We start from the raw sequence: 20,851 nt of genomic DNA, 5'->3' as shown, positions 1-20,851 counted from the left end.
CACACACACACACACACACACACACACACACGCATACGCTCTCTTGCAGAGCGGCTTTTGTGCGTTGGGTGTGGTTGTCAACAGAACGGAGTACAAAAGCTGCCAAGCTGAATTTCTATTGGAAGGGTGCATTGTTATCTTACTGCGTGATCAATCGCGGTGAAAAAAGGAAAAGGTATACCGAGTACCAGATCACGAGCGAGAGAACGCACTGTCCCAACAAAATGTTCTGCACCGCTTCGGAGCGACAGTAAGATCCAAAAGGAAGCAGCTTGGGGACATTAAACGAAAGTGCACATTACGATTATCGTGTAGGGAGAGCATCATCCGTGTACACGCGGCAGATATCCACCATTACCTGTGCAGTCGGTAAGTCAGCATTTTGGCGGCATGGAACCGCAGTTTTAGGAGCATTTTATCTGTGGTACGTACGTTCAACCGTCGCACGTAACAGGTGCTATCTCCGGGGATTATTCCCCCGCTCAGCTCGCGAAGCCATAAGCACAATCGTTGCTGATTCTCACTGGCTGCGGCGGAGCATTGTCGGTGTAGTAGTAGTCGTCATGGCATAATGAAATGTGCACGAGTGGTAATTCGTGATGAAAACAGCATATCGAGTTTTTACGGCGCTAAATTGTGCTTCTTCTTAGGCATCACATAGATATAAAGCAGAATATTCACTTGTCTTTTTTTTTATTTGATTGCAGTTACAAGAGAGAGAGAGAGAGAGAGTGTGTGTGTGTGTGTGTGTGTGTGTGTGTGTGTGTGTGGCCATTCGTGTATGTGCTTGTGAAAGTGAAATGCATCGATTTCCTTTATTCATATCTTTTTTTTTTTCTTTGGGGGGGGGGGGGGAGAGATTCAAATCACCGCAAAGGAACACAGAAGAGAAACCTTACAAGAGATAATGATACTATTAAAAGTGATATATATGTCTATAATTAACAGAATATCATATTCATTTGAAAATATATATATAGGCATATACATATATACTTTAAGACATCGCCAATGTGATATGCTTTTGTGTTTTATTTTGCCGAATAAATGGCGTCATTGGCCTCATCAATCAATGATAACGAATCATATATGTACACGCATATTATATTGTTTGCTTGGTTTTTTTTTAGGCGCATGAAAGGGTAAAAGTTTTCTGCTGCCTGTTTTCTGTGTCGGTCCATTATAGCCACGATAACGAAGAAGTATACTTCCATTACGACTGAAAAGACTTGATCTTTCTTTCTTTAAAGCAAATCATCTTAATAGCAGTTACTTTCAATTATCCTTCAGTTGTTTACTCGCAGTCATATGTTTCTAGAAGGTGATCACAAACTATCATGTACGAACCAGTAAACAAAAGAAAACAAAAAAATGATTCATATTCGTATAGACAGACAGAGTTGTTCGCAATGAAGGCGGTTCAAAAATTTACTATATTTCGGCCTAAACCATCTTCAGTGCAAGATCACACCCTACAGAAGAAAATAATGGTCGAGGCTTCATCGGAATCGGGCCTAAAATGAGAAAGTTATTGCGTGTTAAGTTTCCCACGTGTTTGCACCAAACTGATATCAATCACAACCGCAAAATATTATGTGACGTGAATCACAAGTGTTTAATTTACTGTCACATGACTATTCTTCACTGTTATGTCCTTATTCATGAAGTTGCTTATCTTTGGTATCGTTTTGTTATTACTAAAGTTTGAATAACACATTATAGAAATTATGGCATTTAGAGAGAAAGGGCTTGTAGTTGAAACCAGAGCGTAGTTTTATGATATTGTGCAATCCAGTGAGAGTACTTGAGGTGATGACATCATTGTGCCTGTTAAGTGACGTAATCAAATGCGACTGCGACCAGTACTCAAGCGATGAAAATATGAAACTTTAACCGTCAGTATGACTTTTTAACTATATTCGTCTAATTCTTCTGATGGATTATCACGTTCTTCTAATATCACACTACTAGTATTTGTTATTTTCAAGTTGACGAAGATGTGGAATTACAACATGTAAGCTTTAAAGCACCTCGGGAATATACATTCATAAAATTTAGCTCGCATAATCGTGGAAAGATGATTATAGAAGTTGTTTGTTGTTACATTTGTAAGTGCGCATGTCATAATGTTTCAGCTGCGTTTCAAAAGGGGGCCTACACGGTATCATTCTGTCTCATAATGTTTTGATAGCGCAAACAGAGTTTACTTCTACTCAGTATGTGTTTTCAATATAGATTTCGGTAAAAAAGAACAAAAACAAAACAAAAACAGTTAGGCAAAATGCGTATAATCCTCACAAGTATTTCGCTAATCTGCGAAATATACTTCATTGCCTTCACATTACAGGGCCGTGGTTGAAAGACTTCGGATTATACGATAAAGACACACATAAACCTTTCAGTGTTTCAAATAGCGATTAGTGGCCTGTAAATGTTCTTTGCAGAAAAATCAGGTCCGTATATAAATGTTTACTGATAACCGGAGAAAGAGAGAGAGAAAAAAAAAAACAACAACAAACACGAGTACGCGTATAGAATAAACATGATTAATATTAGGTTACCCATAGAACGAAACATAACTCTACAGCGGAATTATAGATCTGTTCGTTCATTGTTGGTCTTGCCTTGATTACACAGTGACACGTTAATGACTATGAGAAGTGCTTTGCTTACGTGTCAATTAGATGCTAAAAGGTTTTACATGTAGTATGAATGACTGCAAGAGGCTCGAGCACACTTGTATATTTCGCTTTGAAACACATCAAACACGAGCTGTTGATTATAGAATCGACCGCTAAAGAAAAGGAACATAATCAATAGATTTCGTTAAAATCACAGTTTCGTGACATGAAATAGAGTCGTAGCAAGAAACGTAAACACGATGTTTGGTAATCGAGAGAGCAAACGACAAACTAAACGAAATATTTCTGAGGGTTTTATAGGGGTGGACTGTCACGAATTGGCTTCTCATAATCTTAAAGGGGAAATTCGGTCCAAATATAAGTTAGTCTGATAAGAAAGAGTAAAATATTACAAGTTTAACGGTATAAATTTGATCGAAATTGGATGAAAAATAAGGAATTTATGCCAAACATTTTGAAGTTTCGCTATTTTTGGGGGAAACAGTTCTTGAACAGTCAATATGAATATGCAAATAGCAAAGTGAGCATACCATTCCTTCACAACTTATCATATAGTTTGTACATAAAATTGTGAAATTTCCAGGTTTTCATTCAAACACAATCATGCCCGAGGCTCAAATCCTCGTATATCTAACTGATCACTATTCTGAAGTTATTCAACCAGGAATAACGTCATGTTTCAGACTTCAATGACAGAAACATTGAATTTTCATCATTTTTTTTACACGATCAATGGAAAATTGCGAGGGTATGACATGGTTAGCTCAATTATTTGCATATTCATATCCACAGTACAAGAACTGTTTTGCAGAAATTAGCAAAACTTCAAAATGTCATAACTTCCTTATTTTGCATCCAATTTTCGTCAAAGTTTTACCATTGAACGCGTAAGATTTTACTCTTTTTTTTATCAGACTAACTTATGTTTGGACTGGATTTCCTCTTTAAGAGAACAAATCAGACTGTTTTTTCGAGTATCAACAGTCAAGTTTATTGGGAAATTTGTATCACTTCTACTTATGATTTGACTATCTCAATCAAGTGATTGAGTTGTTCTCGATGTGTCAAACCGCCCACGATCCCCCGATAATAGATTTCATTTCTATAATATTGTAAAATATGGTACGGTTCGTGAATCACATCTGAAAAGAAGTTATCTGATCGGATCCGCTGCAGTCAAAAACTTAAAAGGGTCGCCGCTGGGTCATACCTGTAAACAGAAGGTCTTATATCATGTACAGGCATGTCGTCACAATTGTATTTGAGACACTGAATGCATAGACTTCGATGTACATGTCATTGTATTGCTCTTTTTCAGCATTCCTTATTGGATTTCATTGTTGAATCTACTTTCAGAAGAACACGTCGGCTCCAGTGGTATGCGTGGAATGTAATGGCCACGGCTATAACATGGGCAATATACGGAAACAAAATCTCCACGAACAGGAGTACAGTAGTTATAATACTTGTACCAATAACAGTATTTTTGTAACACTGCAATGTCTGACTATTCAGAGAAAACACAGTTCATAATTCTGAAGTATAAGCGATTACTCAGTGTTTACTTTCTCGACCAAGATCGTGTTTGAAACGCAAAAAAAAAATATTTTTGAGGTAATTGCCTCCTTAGTGCGCTGTTGACATTTTTCTCAGATTTGATATGGACTCTGCCGACGAGGAAATGTGTTGTTATAGCATGTTATATAAACAGAGCTCTGGGTCATACAAAGATGACGATCCGTGAAGAAAAAAAAAAACCCAAACATTTCAGGAAGTGGATTTGTAATTTGTAATCTGCACGTACATCGCCATGTGTGTGTGTGTGTGTTTGTTTGTTTGTTTTTTTTTTTGTTTTTTTTTTTTGTCTATTATATAATATAATTTGCTAAAATACTCTTGCAAGAAGTATACGGCTCCATAGTAGAATGAGATACGGGAATAAGAGATGCGTATGCATTGCAAAAAAAAAAAAAATACAGACGTTTGATAACTTAATTGATCACATTAAACACACACATACATATGTGTATATAATCGTTACCAGAATGGTTTGCGCTAGATTCAGCTAGGGAGGTGGGAAGAGACCACCTCCATGATTCAGCATTTAATGTCAAAAGCGTAGCATTGAAAATGTACGGTTGTTCAATGATATGATTTCATAATTGTATTGCCTTTCAAAGTTAGGGTATCGTTGAGTCGTCACAAGATTTTATCGTGTGATTTCTGCAGTAAGTGCTACAATACAAACATAAATGACATATAACATTTACTGTGAGTCACCAGGAAAAAAAAAAAGATATCAAGGAAAAGGAGGTCGATATGTGTTGCAAGGCCCACACGATATTTTGCGATAGAAGCCTGCCTTCTTTAAGATGCATAGAAATAAAACAAAACAAAACAAAATGAGTACACTGTGATCTCGGAAGGTGTGAGGTGGTGTTCAACTTAATGAAAGTTAACAAGTAACGTTTGTGTTTGTAAACACCAAGCTTATCCCACACCGTGGAGCTATATTCAATGCTTGCACAGCAGAGCGAACTGTAAGCACAGCGGCCGACTAGATGTTGGCGCCGTTTCATGGCCACGTAAAAATACAATAATCCTTCGTCTGAAAATCATGTGGGTTGCTTCCAACCGAAGATTTGATGAAGGTGCCAGAAAGTGTGAGTCTTTCAATAATTTCTCACCTTTGCTTTCTCAACTCAAATAAAATGTCTTCTTCTATCGCTTGCGTGCTCTGCCAGTCTGGCATACAACGAATACAACCACTTTATGTAACTTCCCGTCTTTTGATTACATTCCAGATCAGTCCCACACGTGCTTATTTATGGCCATGTGAACGCTACGTAATGGCAAATTTTCTTTCCCGTTTTTACATTCTTAGTGAAAACAATGAGTTCAGCAATGATATAAAGTAAACACTGTCATTCTTTCACATTTTCTTTCAGATGGAACCTCCACACCCCAGTGCGTTTTTTAATCCTTAAAATAGATCGTTTTAAACAAATATGAGGAAGAACTGAAGGTATGTTTTAGATTACCTTGTGATTGTTATCAAATTGCATGCGGCAAAACCTTTGATGCTTAGTCCTTCTTGCCCATGATTTTTGCTTTTTACATGTGCTTAAGTCCTTTCGTCCCGTTCATAGTCGTTGTATTTTGTAATCTGAATTATTTATAACTACTGTAGTTCAGTTTGACTATTTCATATTATTCTTCATCAGAAATTGGTAAAGTGGTGTGAAGATTTATTAGGGTATTTATTACTTGCTTTTGCAACTGACATTGTCATATTGGTTTTTATGCCCACCGTCACATGTAAACTGGAACGTTCCAGTGACCTATTGTAGTTATTATCTGAGTTGGGATCGTTTTACCAGCACCAACGAGTCGTACAGGCCACAAGTTCAGCATTAAAAAAAAGGTCCACGATTCATACAGCCCATGGGTTCAACACTAGGCAAATAATGTCCATAAGTTCGACATATACTACGTAAAAACAGCCCAAGAATTCGACATTACATGGGGCTTAATGCGTCGGGCTCGCGGGCCTTGTTTGCTTATAGTGTCGAACTCGTGGGCTGCATGACTCGTGGGCTGTATGACTTGTGGGTCACATGATTCACGGGCTGTGACAACTGTGGCTCGTGGGCTGTATAATTCGTGGGTGTCGAACTCGTGACGTGAACCCATATAGAATAAGCAAAGTAACTGATGTCGAAAATGCTGTGCATGGACCTGTTATAGGCCTACACAGTATTTACGTGACTTCGTGGTATATCATCTTCTCTCTATTTACCAATTTGTCTGTGTCGATGAAAACAATGTTGTACCCTTCGTGAAAACCCTATCTCTGAAAGTGTTACAAAGCTCCTATGGAGTTAGGACGATCGAATGGTCCTTTTTATGAGCAAAGTAATTTTGTACATCATCACCGTACTTAGGTGAGGAAAATGTAGTCATTTCAAAGCGAGCGCTATTGAGAACTCCTTTAACGTGACTATCCTATAGAGGGATCAACAATGTTGTTAATTAAATCTGATCCAAGGATCAATTTGTTCCTGGTTCACTGCTTCATTTATGAATTTGGAACCACCGCCCTTCTTACAAACAACGGAAACCTTGCTTTGCACGAGTGTGACCCTTAAATTTGCGGAGTAGGTTAATCAGTCTCGCTGGGAGCAAACATTTACCGAAATTGCAAACATTGCTCACGTCTTACGGCTGACATTTCAACAAAAATTCCGCCAAAGGGTCACATTCCAAGGGTCATTTCTATATGGTTAATTCATATTTGGAGTGATTAGATAAATTTTTAATTAAAGAAAGAAAAGAGTGACCTCGTGTTCAATTTGCACTTATATATTATGCGCATGCACACGCACCTATATTATACACACACGTTTTGTGCATGATATTCCTCAGCGCTGCAAAAGCCCCTGATATTATAATTTAATGGGCTGTGTTTTAGTTAATAATTTGAATGATGCTATAGAATATAGTTGGGTAGATATAGCTAGACTATGGATATAGTTTATTTATATGGACGTGGAGGGAGAAGGCCTACACGATATATCAGTGCACACAATGAAGTGGTAAAGCGAAAAGTCAAGGGGACAGAAAGAGAGAGAAAGAGAGAGAAAGAGAGAGAATGGGGGGGGGGGGGACTATGTTGCTGAATTATGCATGTTTCAAACACACGATAAAAAAAAATCGATATCCTCTCCATTTCTCGTAAATTTATGGTTTACGTGTACATTGCACAATGTAATGGATAACATCTGACTTTAGTGCTGACAGTATACAAGTTTTACAACAGCATATTTAAAGCGCTTCATTTCTCTGTGGAAAAAAAAAAATGAAAAGCAGTGTGTCGGGCATAAAATGCTGATCGTGCTTGCTGAATGCCAGCTCTGTAAATTTGCTTATCAATTAATCATCCAATTGCTCACTGAGAGCAGAACGAATGGTAAGTTTTTCCAGCGTGAAGTAGTGTGGGCTCAGAATCTGGCAAATGAAACTATGATATATTTAACAGATAAAGAATAAAGATGATAATAAACAACCTGACAGCATTCTATAGGCTATGTAATCGTATTCTGTGATTCCACGTGTGCTGTGCCATCTAGATCTACACACAATACGTTTTGCGCCAGATTTTTGCCTCGTGCAAAACGGTCTGATGGAAATTAATGAAATTGACCAGTGTCCAAGAAGGAAGTGGGGTAAATAATGTCATGAAACCTGTTTAGTGTACCATATCTAATTCCAACAGAGCACAACAGTGACCGAACTGCTACGAAGCTGACTCGGTTTTCGGTTTCGTCAAACAAATAAAACGAAATGGCAAAACCCACAAGATATACAAAAAAGTCAATCATACAAAACAGCTTCACAAAATAGAGTGAATGGGATATGAAAATATCTACAGAAAAACACCTGCGTTTTATCTTTATTTTCTTTAAGTTGACTGTGCGTGCAAACAGGAACAGATGCATGGATTTATTGCCGCCTATACAGTTTGTTTTATTGTTGTGTGCCTGCGTTATACGACTGTAGGTGTCCAACGATATAATTCACGTCGAATAACATGAATAATGACTTTCGAAAGTTTTGGTTAAACGCTAAACATACCGTGCACATTAATTTGTACCATTATCATGATGAAAGTTCTACGCAAGATGGTGAAGTGATTTCCCATTTCAGTATGCCACTATTTCCGACATTTCTATGCTGATAACCAGGCTTTCAAAAATAATAGGCTTTCTTTTTTATGTGCGTTTATCTCGGATATCTTTGCCCATGGAAGTCTATCACATTTTCTTTGTCTTCCAGAGCTTTTAGGTTTTAGATTCATTAGCCCCACCCATCACTTGCCAAGCTTGTTTCATCATGCATCTATACATAGGCCTGATAGCTGTAGATGCTATACAAGGAGACTCAGAAATTTGCGGTAGTTGAAACTACCACCATGACAATTACTTATCAGCTTTCGCAATATTAGATTGTTTCCACAGTGGTTGTCTCGCGCATCACTGCCACGGTTAGTCAAAGGGGTCGCATAAATCATATTCATACTATAACCTTAATCGGAGCTTTACATCATTAGCAGAGGCAACGTTAATGTATATACAAGGCCACTTTGTGTTAAAAAAAACAACAACACACAACACACAACTCACTGTGGTATACCAAATGACAATCGCCATGGTATTATATCCAGTCCATGAGAGCTATGATTGATTTAACCCTGACATGCCTGACTTTCCTTGATCTCTGTCCATATCATTGTTAACCAAACGTAACAGTGTGTGCGACCTTCATCAACTGGTGTAATTTTATTACGACATTATCTTAATGATGCTTACATGTAATGGGTGATTATCAAGACCTGTATATCTTTGTGTATAAATTGGATAGACTGGATAAAAAAAACGTACACATCAATGCTCGAATTAACCATGGAGCTACTCTCTGTCAGTAGCTCCATGAATTAACTATCTAAAAGAATATATGCGCATTATACCAACTCTGCCGTCACTCACAAAAGACTGCAAAATAATGCTAAATTCTGTCATCAGTAAGATCTGCTATAAATACACAGCAACACTTAATGGTGTTGGAATACAATTAGCGTTTGATTATATTTGAATTCTCATCTACTGATCATGCTGATGCTGATTAATAATCATATTATATAATGCTAAACGAGAATTAGTCAATATTATGTCAGAAACAGAGAGGATTTTACACGTATTACAAGATGAAGTATTTCATTTCTAACTTTAGTCCAAATATTGTTGTAAATACGAACTTATGTTTTGCATGATCAAAATTATGTTAATTTTTTTGTTTTGCTTTTGTTATTTGTTGTTTGTTCAATGTGAAATGCTCCATCAAAAGACGCAAGTTCAAATAGCTCTGTGAAAATATACAGACACAGAAACTTAATGTAATCATATTATTTTCTTTTTTCATGATGAAAAAAAGAATCATCTCTTGTGAATTCTTTTGATCTCTTTTGTAAGTTTTATAGATATGTTTGGCCCAAAGTTTCCTGGGTGTGATTTAAAGTAAGGAACGACTTAAGAACGACTGGTGATCAGTTCTCGTGCTGAATTATGGAAATTCTTTTTTTTTTAAATGATAGAATTTATTGAAGATTTCTCGACAGAGGATGAATGAAATACATAATTTTTACTTCGACACAATATAAAGCCTTTTTTTGGTACAGACAATCTAAACAAAATAATATCTGTGTTTTTTTTTTCCATTTATTTTCAAATATTCGAGTAACTCTTTACTAGCAAAAATACGATGAATGAATATACTATAATTATGATGTTTTCTACCATCAATACGCAATATATATATATATATATTCATTATGAATGCTATATTATTATCCGATGAATATCATACCGAAAACTATTTACAATATCTTTATATCTACCATGCGTGTAAGGGTACACAATAATGCAGACAAAATTAATGGCTTCACCCAACCAAAAGTGGTTTTCCAGGGACCTACGAAAGCAGCTGATTATGACCAGCCCGACTCCGTAGTGCACACAAATGTATATTTTCATTAACATGATTATTCATAATCATTCAATGAGTAAAATCTTGTTTTAGTGTAAAAATGAATGACAATTCAAAAGTATTAAATTTTGTCCACTTTACTTGAAATGACCAATCATGGACCCGGGCCGCCTTCACATACATACACTCAATTCCCTCTCGTAAGACAAAATAGCTCTTGGCAGTTCGAAAGCCCGCCCAGGCCCACCCGACATAGCAACGACGAGTGCAAGCACGGTGGATAAGTACCGCATGACCATTGTAATGTACAGGCTGATAAAAGGAAATTTGTCAATAGGCCCCATAGGAAGAAACATCCATAAATTAGCCAACCACATGCTCCCGCCGCCTACACGCCCAGGCAGGCCTCCAGCAAGTCATCGGGTCGCCATATACCCTGCCCGAAAAACATGCATGAATTTACTTACACCATAAAAGAAAAAACTACAGTTGCATAGACCCGAACTTCATGCATACCATTCCAACAAAGGTTGTCCGCGGTAACCCAAAAAACCCCTCCTATATCCGCCCGATGTATCAATAATTATGGAAATTCTGATATACGTACATGTATAACACATCAGAATTGATCACCAGTCGTTCTTACGTCGTTCGTATAGTAACTTTAAGAACAGCTTTATGAAACACCCCCTGGTGTGTCATGTTAACACTGTACGATTGAGATGAGTTTCGATTTAATGATCATGAACGATCATGGCATGCGTGGAATTCAGAGCATTTCAATCTTTTTCTTCTCTTGCAAACAACAGGTGAATAGATTGACGCTATGTAGATAGTTCATCCCCTTATCTGTAGCATAATACAATAATTCATGCATAAACTCCTCTCTCGGTTTTCTGTCAATATGCAGCAGACTTGTTGAACTTTTTTTCATTTATCTTGTATATAATGCCGTCGCTGGTGATGAAGTCATCGAGTAGTTTCGGCATTTTCCGGTTTTGTGCGTATTAACAACGGCGCAAAAGCAGTCATTAAAGGGAAATGAAATCCAGATTAAAGTTTCGGTACAGCTATCGCTGGATAGCAGACTACAATAGTTCGTAAAGCCACACCTGGACAATGATAATAGCGAAATTATGAAGGGAATTCAACATATTTTCATTTTCTAGCATAATGAGAGAGCACTTGGCTTCCCTCTTTCGGAGGGCAGGGGAGTATACCCTCAGCATAGTAACAAGACGAAAAAATTTGATGTGTACTATTTAAGATTTTGAAGAATATTCTTTATATATTCTTTATATCGTTGTCTATGTGACACATCACGAACTGTTGTAAATTTTCTTATTCAGCGATTGCGCTACCGAAGCTGTAAATCTATTATTCATAACTTTTCAGCGAATTGCCCAATTTTCTTCAAACTTCACCAATATATTCTACTAATATTGCCACATTAACCTGAATCGGCAATCTTCTTTAAGGTACGGACATTTGACGAGGAACAAAATGACTGCACCAAGCAGAAAGGTATCAATATAGTCAAAAGAAAGTTTATGGGAACTGGTAATGGCTCTGCTCTGGCATAGTGAGTAGCGACAATGATGAATATAATGTATAAAATAATTAATATTTTAATCATGTAATCTCAACCTGTTTGTTCGTTTTGTTTCCTCAATAAGATCGTTTGAACATTACCACATTACCACAAGCACAATAGAATCATATTTTTCATACCAACATGTGCAGTTTTCATATTCCATTCCTTACGGAAGCAAACGTCTATCCATTAATACACTGACGTGACTGTAAGCTGCTTGAATAAACAGTCATGCGCGTAAATTTAGGATTTACAAGTATATGACTGAAAGAGACATAGGTTAATTGCTCCAATCTGATTTGCTTGTCAGAAATCTCACTTCTTTAATAGCCTTTCCGACGTCAAACCTAAAAATGGAAAACAACGGATGTTTACATTTATTTTGGAAAAAAAAATGTAGCTTTCATACGTTTCATATCTCAAGCAGCATACGAGCTCCGTTAAGTGCTAAAAAAAAAAAACATGTGAAATTAAAAGAAACACAAAACGAAAACAGGTCCCCATTTTCACGTACATGTAGCACCACTATCAGCTAAAGGTTTACTAATTTCCATCTCCCCGCTCACAATGAACGAGTGACACTGGTCTCCATTGTATCATGATTGATTACAGTTCCCCCAAGCGTGTTAGCTATGGAGCTAATGGCGTAGTTCGTATTCACAATGGTCGCCGGAGAACATGATACAGGCAGACTATACAAGGTCTGACCTGTAATTCCGTATTTGTGCATCAAGCTGTTCTCTGCCGTACTGGATACATTTCATAGGCTTGTTATTTTGTTTCTGGATGCAGCGAAAGAATATCACTGAGCCGGTGGTTCACGGTTTAGCAAGATTCTGCAGTGACCTCTCAAACAAGAGACTTTACAAAACATCAGTGTAAACGACCAAGCTAAAATGTAGTAATTTACATCATAGTATGCTGCATGAAAGACTTGTTTATCTGCATGCTTGAAAACAATGCACGATCACCTGCGCATTCCGGTGCACACCTGGGTCACACCTGAATTATAACGTAGATTTCATGAGACCTATTCAGTTTTGTTTTGTTTTGTTTTGGTTCTCTCGCTCTCTCTCTCAAATACCACAGATCAAGACAATTTTCAGGAAAGTCTGCAGTGACCTCTATCTACACATGCTCAGATTTTAACTGTGACCTGACCTTAAATTGGAAAATATTGTGTGCTTATGTGTGTATGTCTATATGAGGGTATATTTAATCCGGTAAGATTAGCACATTGTTTCTGATTTTGTCTGCAGGTAAATGTTTATACAGTAACTTTCATTTTTTTTCTCTCTCTCTCTTTATGCCTCTCTCTAATAAATCATAGATTCCAGTTGAGCGAGTATAGGCCTACAACGCTTGCAGGCACAAACACCACTCACGGCACAATACCCGTGCCATCTGATCCTTACCGACTCACCAACCCAATTCTGTTCTCTGTCGTCGCATAGCAACGGTACGCTGCCGTGCACGAGACCTCAGTCATAATGAGCGGTCGCCAGAGCAACCCGACAACCAACAACTGCCTCATCCCCTGTTTCTTCCTGTCTGACTGCATCTTGCTCGCTGGAGTGGTGGTACTATGGTAAGGGGCATCTCGTCCGTCTGCCGAAAATTGGAATCCAAGCCATACAAATGTACTTAAAATAACTGTCTCACTCAGCCCCAAGTGATTGGTTGGGACTGACGTAATGGCAATTAATTTTCAGTACGGCAGGTGTGCGAGATATGCTGGTTTGAACCACTAGAACTCACGCACGTGTATACTTATATAAACCAAGTTGTGCTTACGTTAATTTTGTACACGCGAGTGCATTCGATTAATTAATAACAATCTAATTTGTGCAATGCAGCGCACTCTAAAACTGGCATAGAGAGTTAATGGGCAATCAGGCGTATGGACCACTTTGTTGACATGCGTTGTAAATCATGAACTGTCTGTGATGTCGTAAAATATCTAAAAATTTCACCTATAGCTCCGATCACGGCTCCATCATGTCCTCTATAGCTTTCCATTTGTCCCAGTCGCTCACCTAATTCGCATTATATCACCTCCCACTTTTTTAACGTCCTTAAATACTTTGGTTTTCCTCAATTCTTGATCTGTTTTCCTCAATTTTTGATCTGTCAGTAATTCCCCTATATCTACTCTGAAATATACGAATTTCTCCCAGTTTATTGTGACACCATTCAGTACCACTCTACATCCGATGCACAATGTCTCGTCAATCTTATTCTCAAAGCATGATAGAAGGACTGTGTATACTCGTAATCTTATGATGTACATGTAGTAGAAAAGCCTCTCCGGGATATTTATAGAACGAATAAAAGGCATTGAATGAAAGGCGAGAATGGCAGGTGTTGATAATGTATTACAGTATGTAAATCATCGTTCAGCGTTCATTAAACCACTTGCACGTTTCTTCTTCTCCCACGTTGGGAGCAAATATTTTACTTTGGTCATTCTGTTTCTGCCGTCTTTCAATTGGGTGGTCCATTTTGGGTTGAGACTCCTTTCCAACAGAAGTCGGTATCACATGCACACATTCACGTGTAGAATCAATAAAGGCACATCATAACAGCTTTAAATTGCATTGAATTAATAGATTCATACGAAGTTATTTCGTCATGAAAACCCATGCCCCCACTCCCCCAAAAATAATGAACAAAGATCATTTAATTCTTCACTCCAATTCAAACTGGTGCATGTGCACAAGTGATTGCTACAAAAAAAATCCGTTTAAAAAGATACCAAACATATCTGTGATTTCTTTTCAAAATACATTTTGTCCTTCCACGGATAAGTGTGTGCCAAATATAATGTCCTTGTGAACGAGAAGAAAATGTTCTTAAATCCGATGCAATTATGTTTGTCCAATAGGATCACGGGCGTTCCTGTAGCGAACACAATGAGCCCATGGAGTCTGAGTCAAACATCTAATATGGATGAATTGTAATGTCCTCGATTTTCTTACGTAAGAAGCGATGTTTAGCTTTAGAATGTTGTTACGACAATAGTATCTGTTGCTCGTTTCCCTTTTAAAATTTACCCCACGATTCAGTCCACATACTAAAATATTGCTAGCCAGTTAGGCCCTACAAGGATGTCCCATTATACTTTTAATTCTCACTGGAGGATAAATAATATGCTACCTTGGTGGCAAATGGTAGGACGGGACACTGCGTCTCAATGTTCTGAATTTTGCTTTTATGTTGTCATTTCTTCTTGGATTTGGGAAAAAGTGTAGTCGCTCATTCATAAGCGAAGCGGAATAACAAAAGCTGCAAATAAAATTTTTTGCTTCACTAGCACAGTGTAATGATATACAAACTTTCAATTAATGTTTTGTTGTTGTTGTCCTTTTGCCACTGATTCACAGGTATTTCATGCAATGGTGGGACCAGACATTCACCTTACACCTCGCGACGATCGTCTGCAGTGACCTCGGCCATTACAGCTTCCCCGACACTGGCGCCGAGCTCATCCCCGAGATCATCGTCTACGTCCTCGCCTTTGTCGTCCCTCCCATCGTGGTGAGTTTATCCACCATAATAGTGACCTATAATCTATCATATCAGTCTCCGTTTGTGTTTGAAAGCCTATACTGGTTCTGATGTATAGTGTACTTGTAGTGCACGAGTGTTTCTTTCTCAGCCAAACTGGTTGTTTCAAACATGATCCCATCGTTATAATGCTGGGTTTCCGTTGTCGTGCGATCCGCTAAGCGCACCACGATCGGCCGTTAATAGCTGATCGTGGAATTTTCGTGGTCTGAATAGTAGAGTGATCGTGGTGATCGTACATGATCTTCAAGTCAGTCGCTGAAATCACCACAATTTTTCTACGATCGTCACGATCCCCACGAGTGACCTCAAGATATGTTACGATCACCACGATTACTCCACGATTCAGACCACGATTGCCACGACTAACCTCAAAATATGATTCGATCACCACGATTACTCCACGATTCAGACCACGATATCAGATTGTGATATAGTATAGACTATGGACGTGTATAGGTCCATGGATATAGATAGAAACAATCATTCCAAGATCAGCTATACCAATGGCCAGTCGTGGTGTGCATGGCGGATCGCACGCCAGTGGGAACGAAACATTACGTGTGTGCAGTCTATCTGCGCTTGCACGTCATGATTTTATCTGTTTCTTCATCTGTGTAATGCCTTCCCTCACCGTCTTTCTCTCTTCCACTTTCTTATCTTTCTCTCTTTCCATCTCTTTTACTTTCTGTCCCCCTCTTTCACCTCCTCCTCCTCCTCCTCTCTCTCTCCTACCTTTTCTCCTTCACTCACTCACTCACTCACTCACTCACCTGATAACAAATGGCTGTAATCTTTCCCGTAATTGGCAGATTCTATTTGGCGAAGCTGCCGTGGCCCTGTACTACCTCCAGGGAGGGGAGAAGGAGCTCACTCGGGAGAAGACAGTCAGAACGTTCGGCATTAAGCTCCATGCGCTGCTCCGACGGACCGTGCGTTTTACCGGTGAGGATTTCGTGATGACGATGATGATGATGATGATGATGATATTGATGATGATTTGGTGGCGACGATGATGGTGATAGTATATTGATAATGACGATGATGATGATGGCACAGTCGATAATGATAATATCAATGCCGAGGATCACAGGAGTGACGATAATAATGATTTAGTGGTGGTGATATGGGTGATGATGAAAATGATGATGATGGTGAAGTTTATGATGCCTATGACGATGAAGAATATGTTGCAGATGATGTTGCTGATGTCAACAAGAAAGATGGTAAATATGAAAGCAGGTTTGTAACAATGATGATAATGATGTTGATAAGATGATGATGATGATGATGATGATGATAATGATAATGACCGTGATCAAACAACGCACTATTTTTCTAATATGAATAGTGATAAATCAACCTACCAATAAATCTAACAACTAATCAATGAATCAATCAATCAATGATCGATGGATCAATGTATCTGTCGATCGGTCAATCAATCAATCAACCAACACTCTCCGCAGGTATATTTCTCCTTGGTGCTTTCTTGACATGGATCTTGACTCGAGCTGGTAAGATCATCCTGGGCCGACCGGCTCCCTACTTCTTCTCCGCTGCCTCCTGCCTCGCCCCGTGCACCAGCGGCAGCGTATTCACCATCACAGACTGTGCAGACACTGAAGATGACGACCTGGCAAGGTATCTCATAGCTAATTTCATCATGATTACAATCAATGATGACGATTATCATCAGTATTCATATCCCTTGTCTTGGACTGCTGTCCCCCAACCCTTCCCTCCACCCCAAGACGGGCATCTCAGAAAGATATTTTGTTGCATACCTATACCTATAATTAGTTTGATTCATCAATACATCCTTTTCAATCCAACGACACTTCGTGTGACAACTTGCGATTACGATCTACCGTCTTTCATGATCTCATGTTTGCAATTTTTTTCGCTGGTATCGCACATGGCAGAGCCATCTCTAACTAGTTAAGCAAAGTTTATTTGAAAACAGTGTACGGTCAAAAGAGGAAGGCCCTTTGTTTGAAATCAGACCTTGTGTGCTGCACTTAATTTCCTTTCTTTCATTACAAGAGATTTGCCTAAGTTTTGATATCTAGAATCGCAATTCATGGTGTGGGTCCTCTATGAAATTTACAGAAGTCACACATGGCTGAAAATTCTGATAAATAATATAATTTACATTGCACAGAGGGTCACATAACTTGACTAAGCTGTAAATATAATTTCGAATCTGAAAGAGGTGATACTTGGCCTGTAATCTTCGGGAGTAAGTCAACATACAAAGATGTCAATAATATTGGTGTCAAAAGTTCGATGACGTTGCGTACACTCCGTGCAGCGATTAGCGCCTGGACATCATCCAAGTCCTGGCGGACTCTGTTATTGACAATACTAGTAATGTGCGTTCGAATAAATGAGTCTGACATGCCATGTTGTGGATGTTTTATTTCATATTCATGTCTGTATGTTAACGTGTTTTCAGGCAATCCTTCCCGTCGCTCTACGCCTCGCTCAGCACGTATTCATCCGCCTTTGTAGCGGTGAGTATATAGGCCTACCCTAATTATTATACCATAACATTTACACATAACAACTGAAGAATTCAAAACTGCAGTTGCGTTAAGCCATCGTCCGCTAGCACTAGAATAGTGTTTTGACCTCATGGGAGAAAAGAGAGGAGAGAGAGAGAGACAGAGAGAGAGAGGCAGACAGGCAGACAGACACACACACCCACATACACATGTATAATAATTGTACATATAATGTTTGAAATGTATATTAATTTCATTCCTTTATTCATTCATCTATTTATTTTTTCCATTTCCTTGAACAAAAAATTGGATGTTGATACGCGGTCCATTGTGCGTCTTATCGAAAACGAAAGAGAGCCTTGTTCAATATTCACACACAGAATCAAAACTGACAATTTTGTCAGAGAAATACGCTCACAAGTTGAAGAGCAATGTTGATAATGTCATCTCTTCTTTCACCCGAGGATACACGCTGAATTCAGTGATTATCATCTGAACATAAACGGGGCGTGGAATGAAAGTGGCAGTAGTTTCTTCGATAGTTTTCACTTGCATATACTTAGGTATACATTAGTCAGTTCTCGGATACAGTATACCACGAGCTACAAATTATCATCGTAACATTATGATTATTATGCTAGTAAACTGAGATGACCTCTTTTCTCAGCGTCTTTTCACCGCGACGAGGTGTTCACAGCGCTAAGTGCTGTAGTCTTTCTTTTCTTTATGCTCTGATTTATGTATTCCATGACAGATGTCATAGCAAAGTTGTAATCAGCCTCCAAATACAATGTTTTGGCGGAGGATTCATCTCGATCTGTACATTATTGAGATAAATCTTTCGCGTTTCTGTGTATGCAATGTACAGTGTAGTTGGTAAAGCTTGAATGTAGGCCTACTCGATGCGAAGTACTTGATTATGTTATAGACGGATGTGTCTTCTTGTGCCTTTTGCTATTATAGGTTTACATCACTGCGTTGATGAGGCTGAACTCTGCGCACGCGATTCGGCCGTTCGTCGGGCTGGCGGTCTTCTCCGTTCCATTCCTGCTTGGTGTGGAACAGGTCGCCTCGTACAAGTCACACTGGACTGACGTCATCGCTGGATGGATCCTTGGTGGCGCCATTGCTGCGTATCTGGTATGACCTTCTCCACTCCTTTAATGAATGAATGAATGAATGAATGAATGAATGAATGAATGAATGAATGAATGAATGAATGAATGAATGAATGAATGAATGAATGAATGAATGAATTAATGAATGAATGAATTAATTAATTTGGTATGAACTTCTCCACTCCTTTAATGAATGAATGAATGAATGAATGAATGAATGAATGAATGAATGAATGGATGGATGAATGAATGAATGAATGAATGAATGAATTTATTTATTTATTAATTTGTTTATGTTGTATGTATGTATGTATTTATTCATAGGTTATTCATTTACTTATTCATTTATTATTTTTTCATTTATGTATGTATTCATCTGGTTATTTATCACCCATTCTTTTATTTTAGCCACCGTGTCAGTCTTACAGTCGATTTATACCGAGATGACAATAAAGCCACAGCTTCCGTTGTTGAATGTGTTGAAGTTTCTGAAGAGAAAGTATCGTTGTAGTTGTACGCCATAGAGATACATACGTGTGTGTGTGTGGGGGGGGGGATGTGTGTGTATTCTGTGAATGTATCTGTGTGTATTATGAACGTGTGGGTATGGGGTGTTTGTGTTTGTATCATGTTGAACAGTAGGCTCTACCTATTCTGATGTATGCATATCCACAGTGTCCCTGGCCACTTCTCTTACAGATATTCGCCATACTGGACACGTTCAGGGGCCCGCTGCCGCCGATGAGCGAGGAGATGATCGTTGCTCCCGTCGAAGAATACGACACCCACGACGATTTCGTGATCGGTAACGGCACTGCCATGCGAAACGGGATGGATAAACCGCTGCAGATGAACGGACTTCGCCAGAGCAACCGCGGCGAGCTCGGTCGCGACCGTGAGCCCATGCGAGACACGTACCTTGACCGCGCCATGGAGGTAAATGAGGGTGGCGGTGCCTTTAACCGCAGCGAACCCGCCACTAACCGCAGCGAAGCCATTAACCGCGGCCCAATCCCATGGCCTAACCCACGAGAGCCAAGCTCCATTAGCGGGCAACGTGTGCCCGATTCAAAGAGAGGGGCAAGCGGTGGTGTTGACCATTACATGTACTAATATTTGAATATTTGCTGTGCTCGTTAACATCTGCGCTGACAACTTAACACAGTTATCATTACGTAGCCTATATAAGAAACTTGATATCCTGAAGCAGTGCTTGCTCTGCTCTTGGCAAGTTTGCAAACAATGGGATTAGCGCTTCCTGCATTCACCCCCATAAAAGTGAAGACACAACAGAAACGTTTTATTTATATATACACTGAAATATACACCTATAGATATTAAATTGTCTCATAACAGTATCCAATTGAATTGGCGGCTTGTACTAACTCTTTACTTTCCAAAATCGAAAAAAAAAAATGCTGCTAATAAACCCCGAATAATTTTGTGTACTGACCATTCTAGATTTCAGAATTCAACCATCTGAATTAAAAAAAAGAAAGGTTCTGTGTAGACGTCTTCCATTCTCTTGTCAAATTGTATTGTTTATCGCAAAACACAGTATTAATACCATTTTGTTTCTTAAAGGTTTTCCACGGACTTAGGCAATTGCGCCAAAGATTTATGCCATGATCCGTGACGTATACTGATAGATTAAATCACTTAATTCCCTTATTCATGTACTTTTTAAAAATCTATTCACGTATGGGGTAAATACATTCAGCAAGTCGCTGGTTTGGAAGTTTATTTCAATTTTCACCTCCCAAATCAAACGCTTGGTGTTACCTTACCCAACTTGGTTAAACGGTGAATTTTATTCTTAAGAGGTTCCCTTTCCTCGTGTGTGTTTTCTTACCTTCGAAGGTTCTTTTCTAACCACTAAAT

The 20,851-nt window shown here is 38.7% G+C and overlaps 1 protein-coding gene across 1 annotated transcript; it reads left to right on the top strand.

Moving 5' to 3' along the window:
* Positions 1-242: 242 nt before the first annotated feature.
* LOC140237205 (phospholipid phosphatase-related protein type 1-like) lies at positions 243-20,118 on the top strand. Its single transcript, XM_072317150.1, has 8 exons — positions 243-369; positions 13,109-13,366; positions 15,162-15,315; positions 16,158-16,290; positions 16,815-16,989; positions 17,804-17,861; positions 18,816-18,992; positions 19,670-20,118. Exons 2-8 carry the CDS (start codon positions 13,269-13,271, stop codon positions 20,081-20,083), a joined length of 1,209 nt encoding a protein of 402 aa, XP_072173251.1. The 5' UTR covers positions 243-369; positions 13,109-13,268; the 3' UTR covers positions 20,084-20,118.
* The last annotated feature ends 733 nt before the right edge of the window (positions 20,119-20,851 follow it).

Source organism: Diadema setosum, chromosome 13 (assembly GCF_964275005.1).
Source record: "Diadema setosum chromosome 13, eeDiaSeto1, whole genome shotgun sequence".
Lineage (NCBI taxonomy): Eukaryota > Metazoa > Echinodermata > Echinoidea > Diadematoida > Diadematidae > Diadema > Diadema setosum.
Note: the sequence above shows the minus strand (reverse complement) of the source record. Positions and strands in the feature narration are given on the sequence as shown.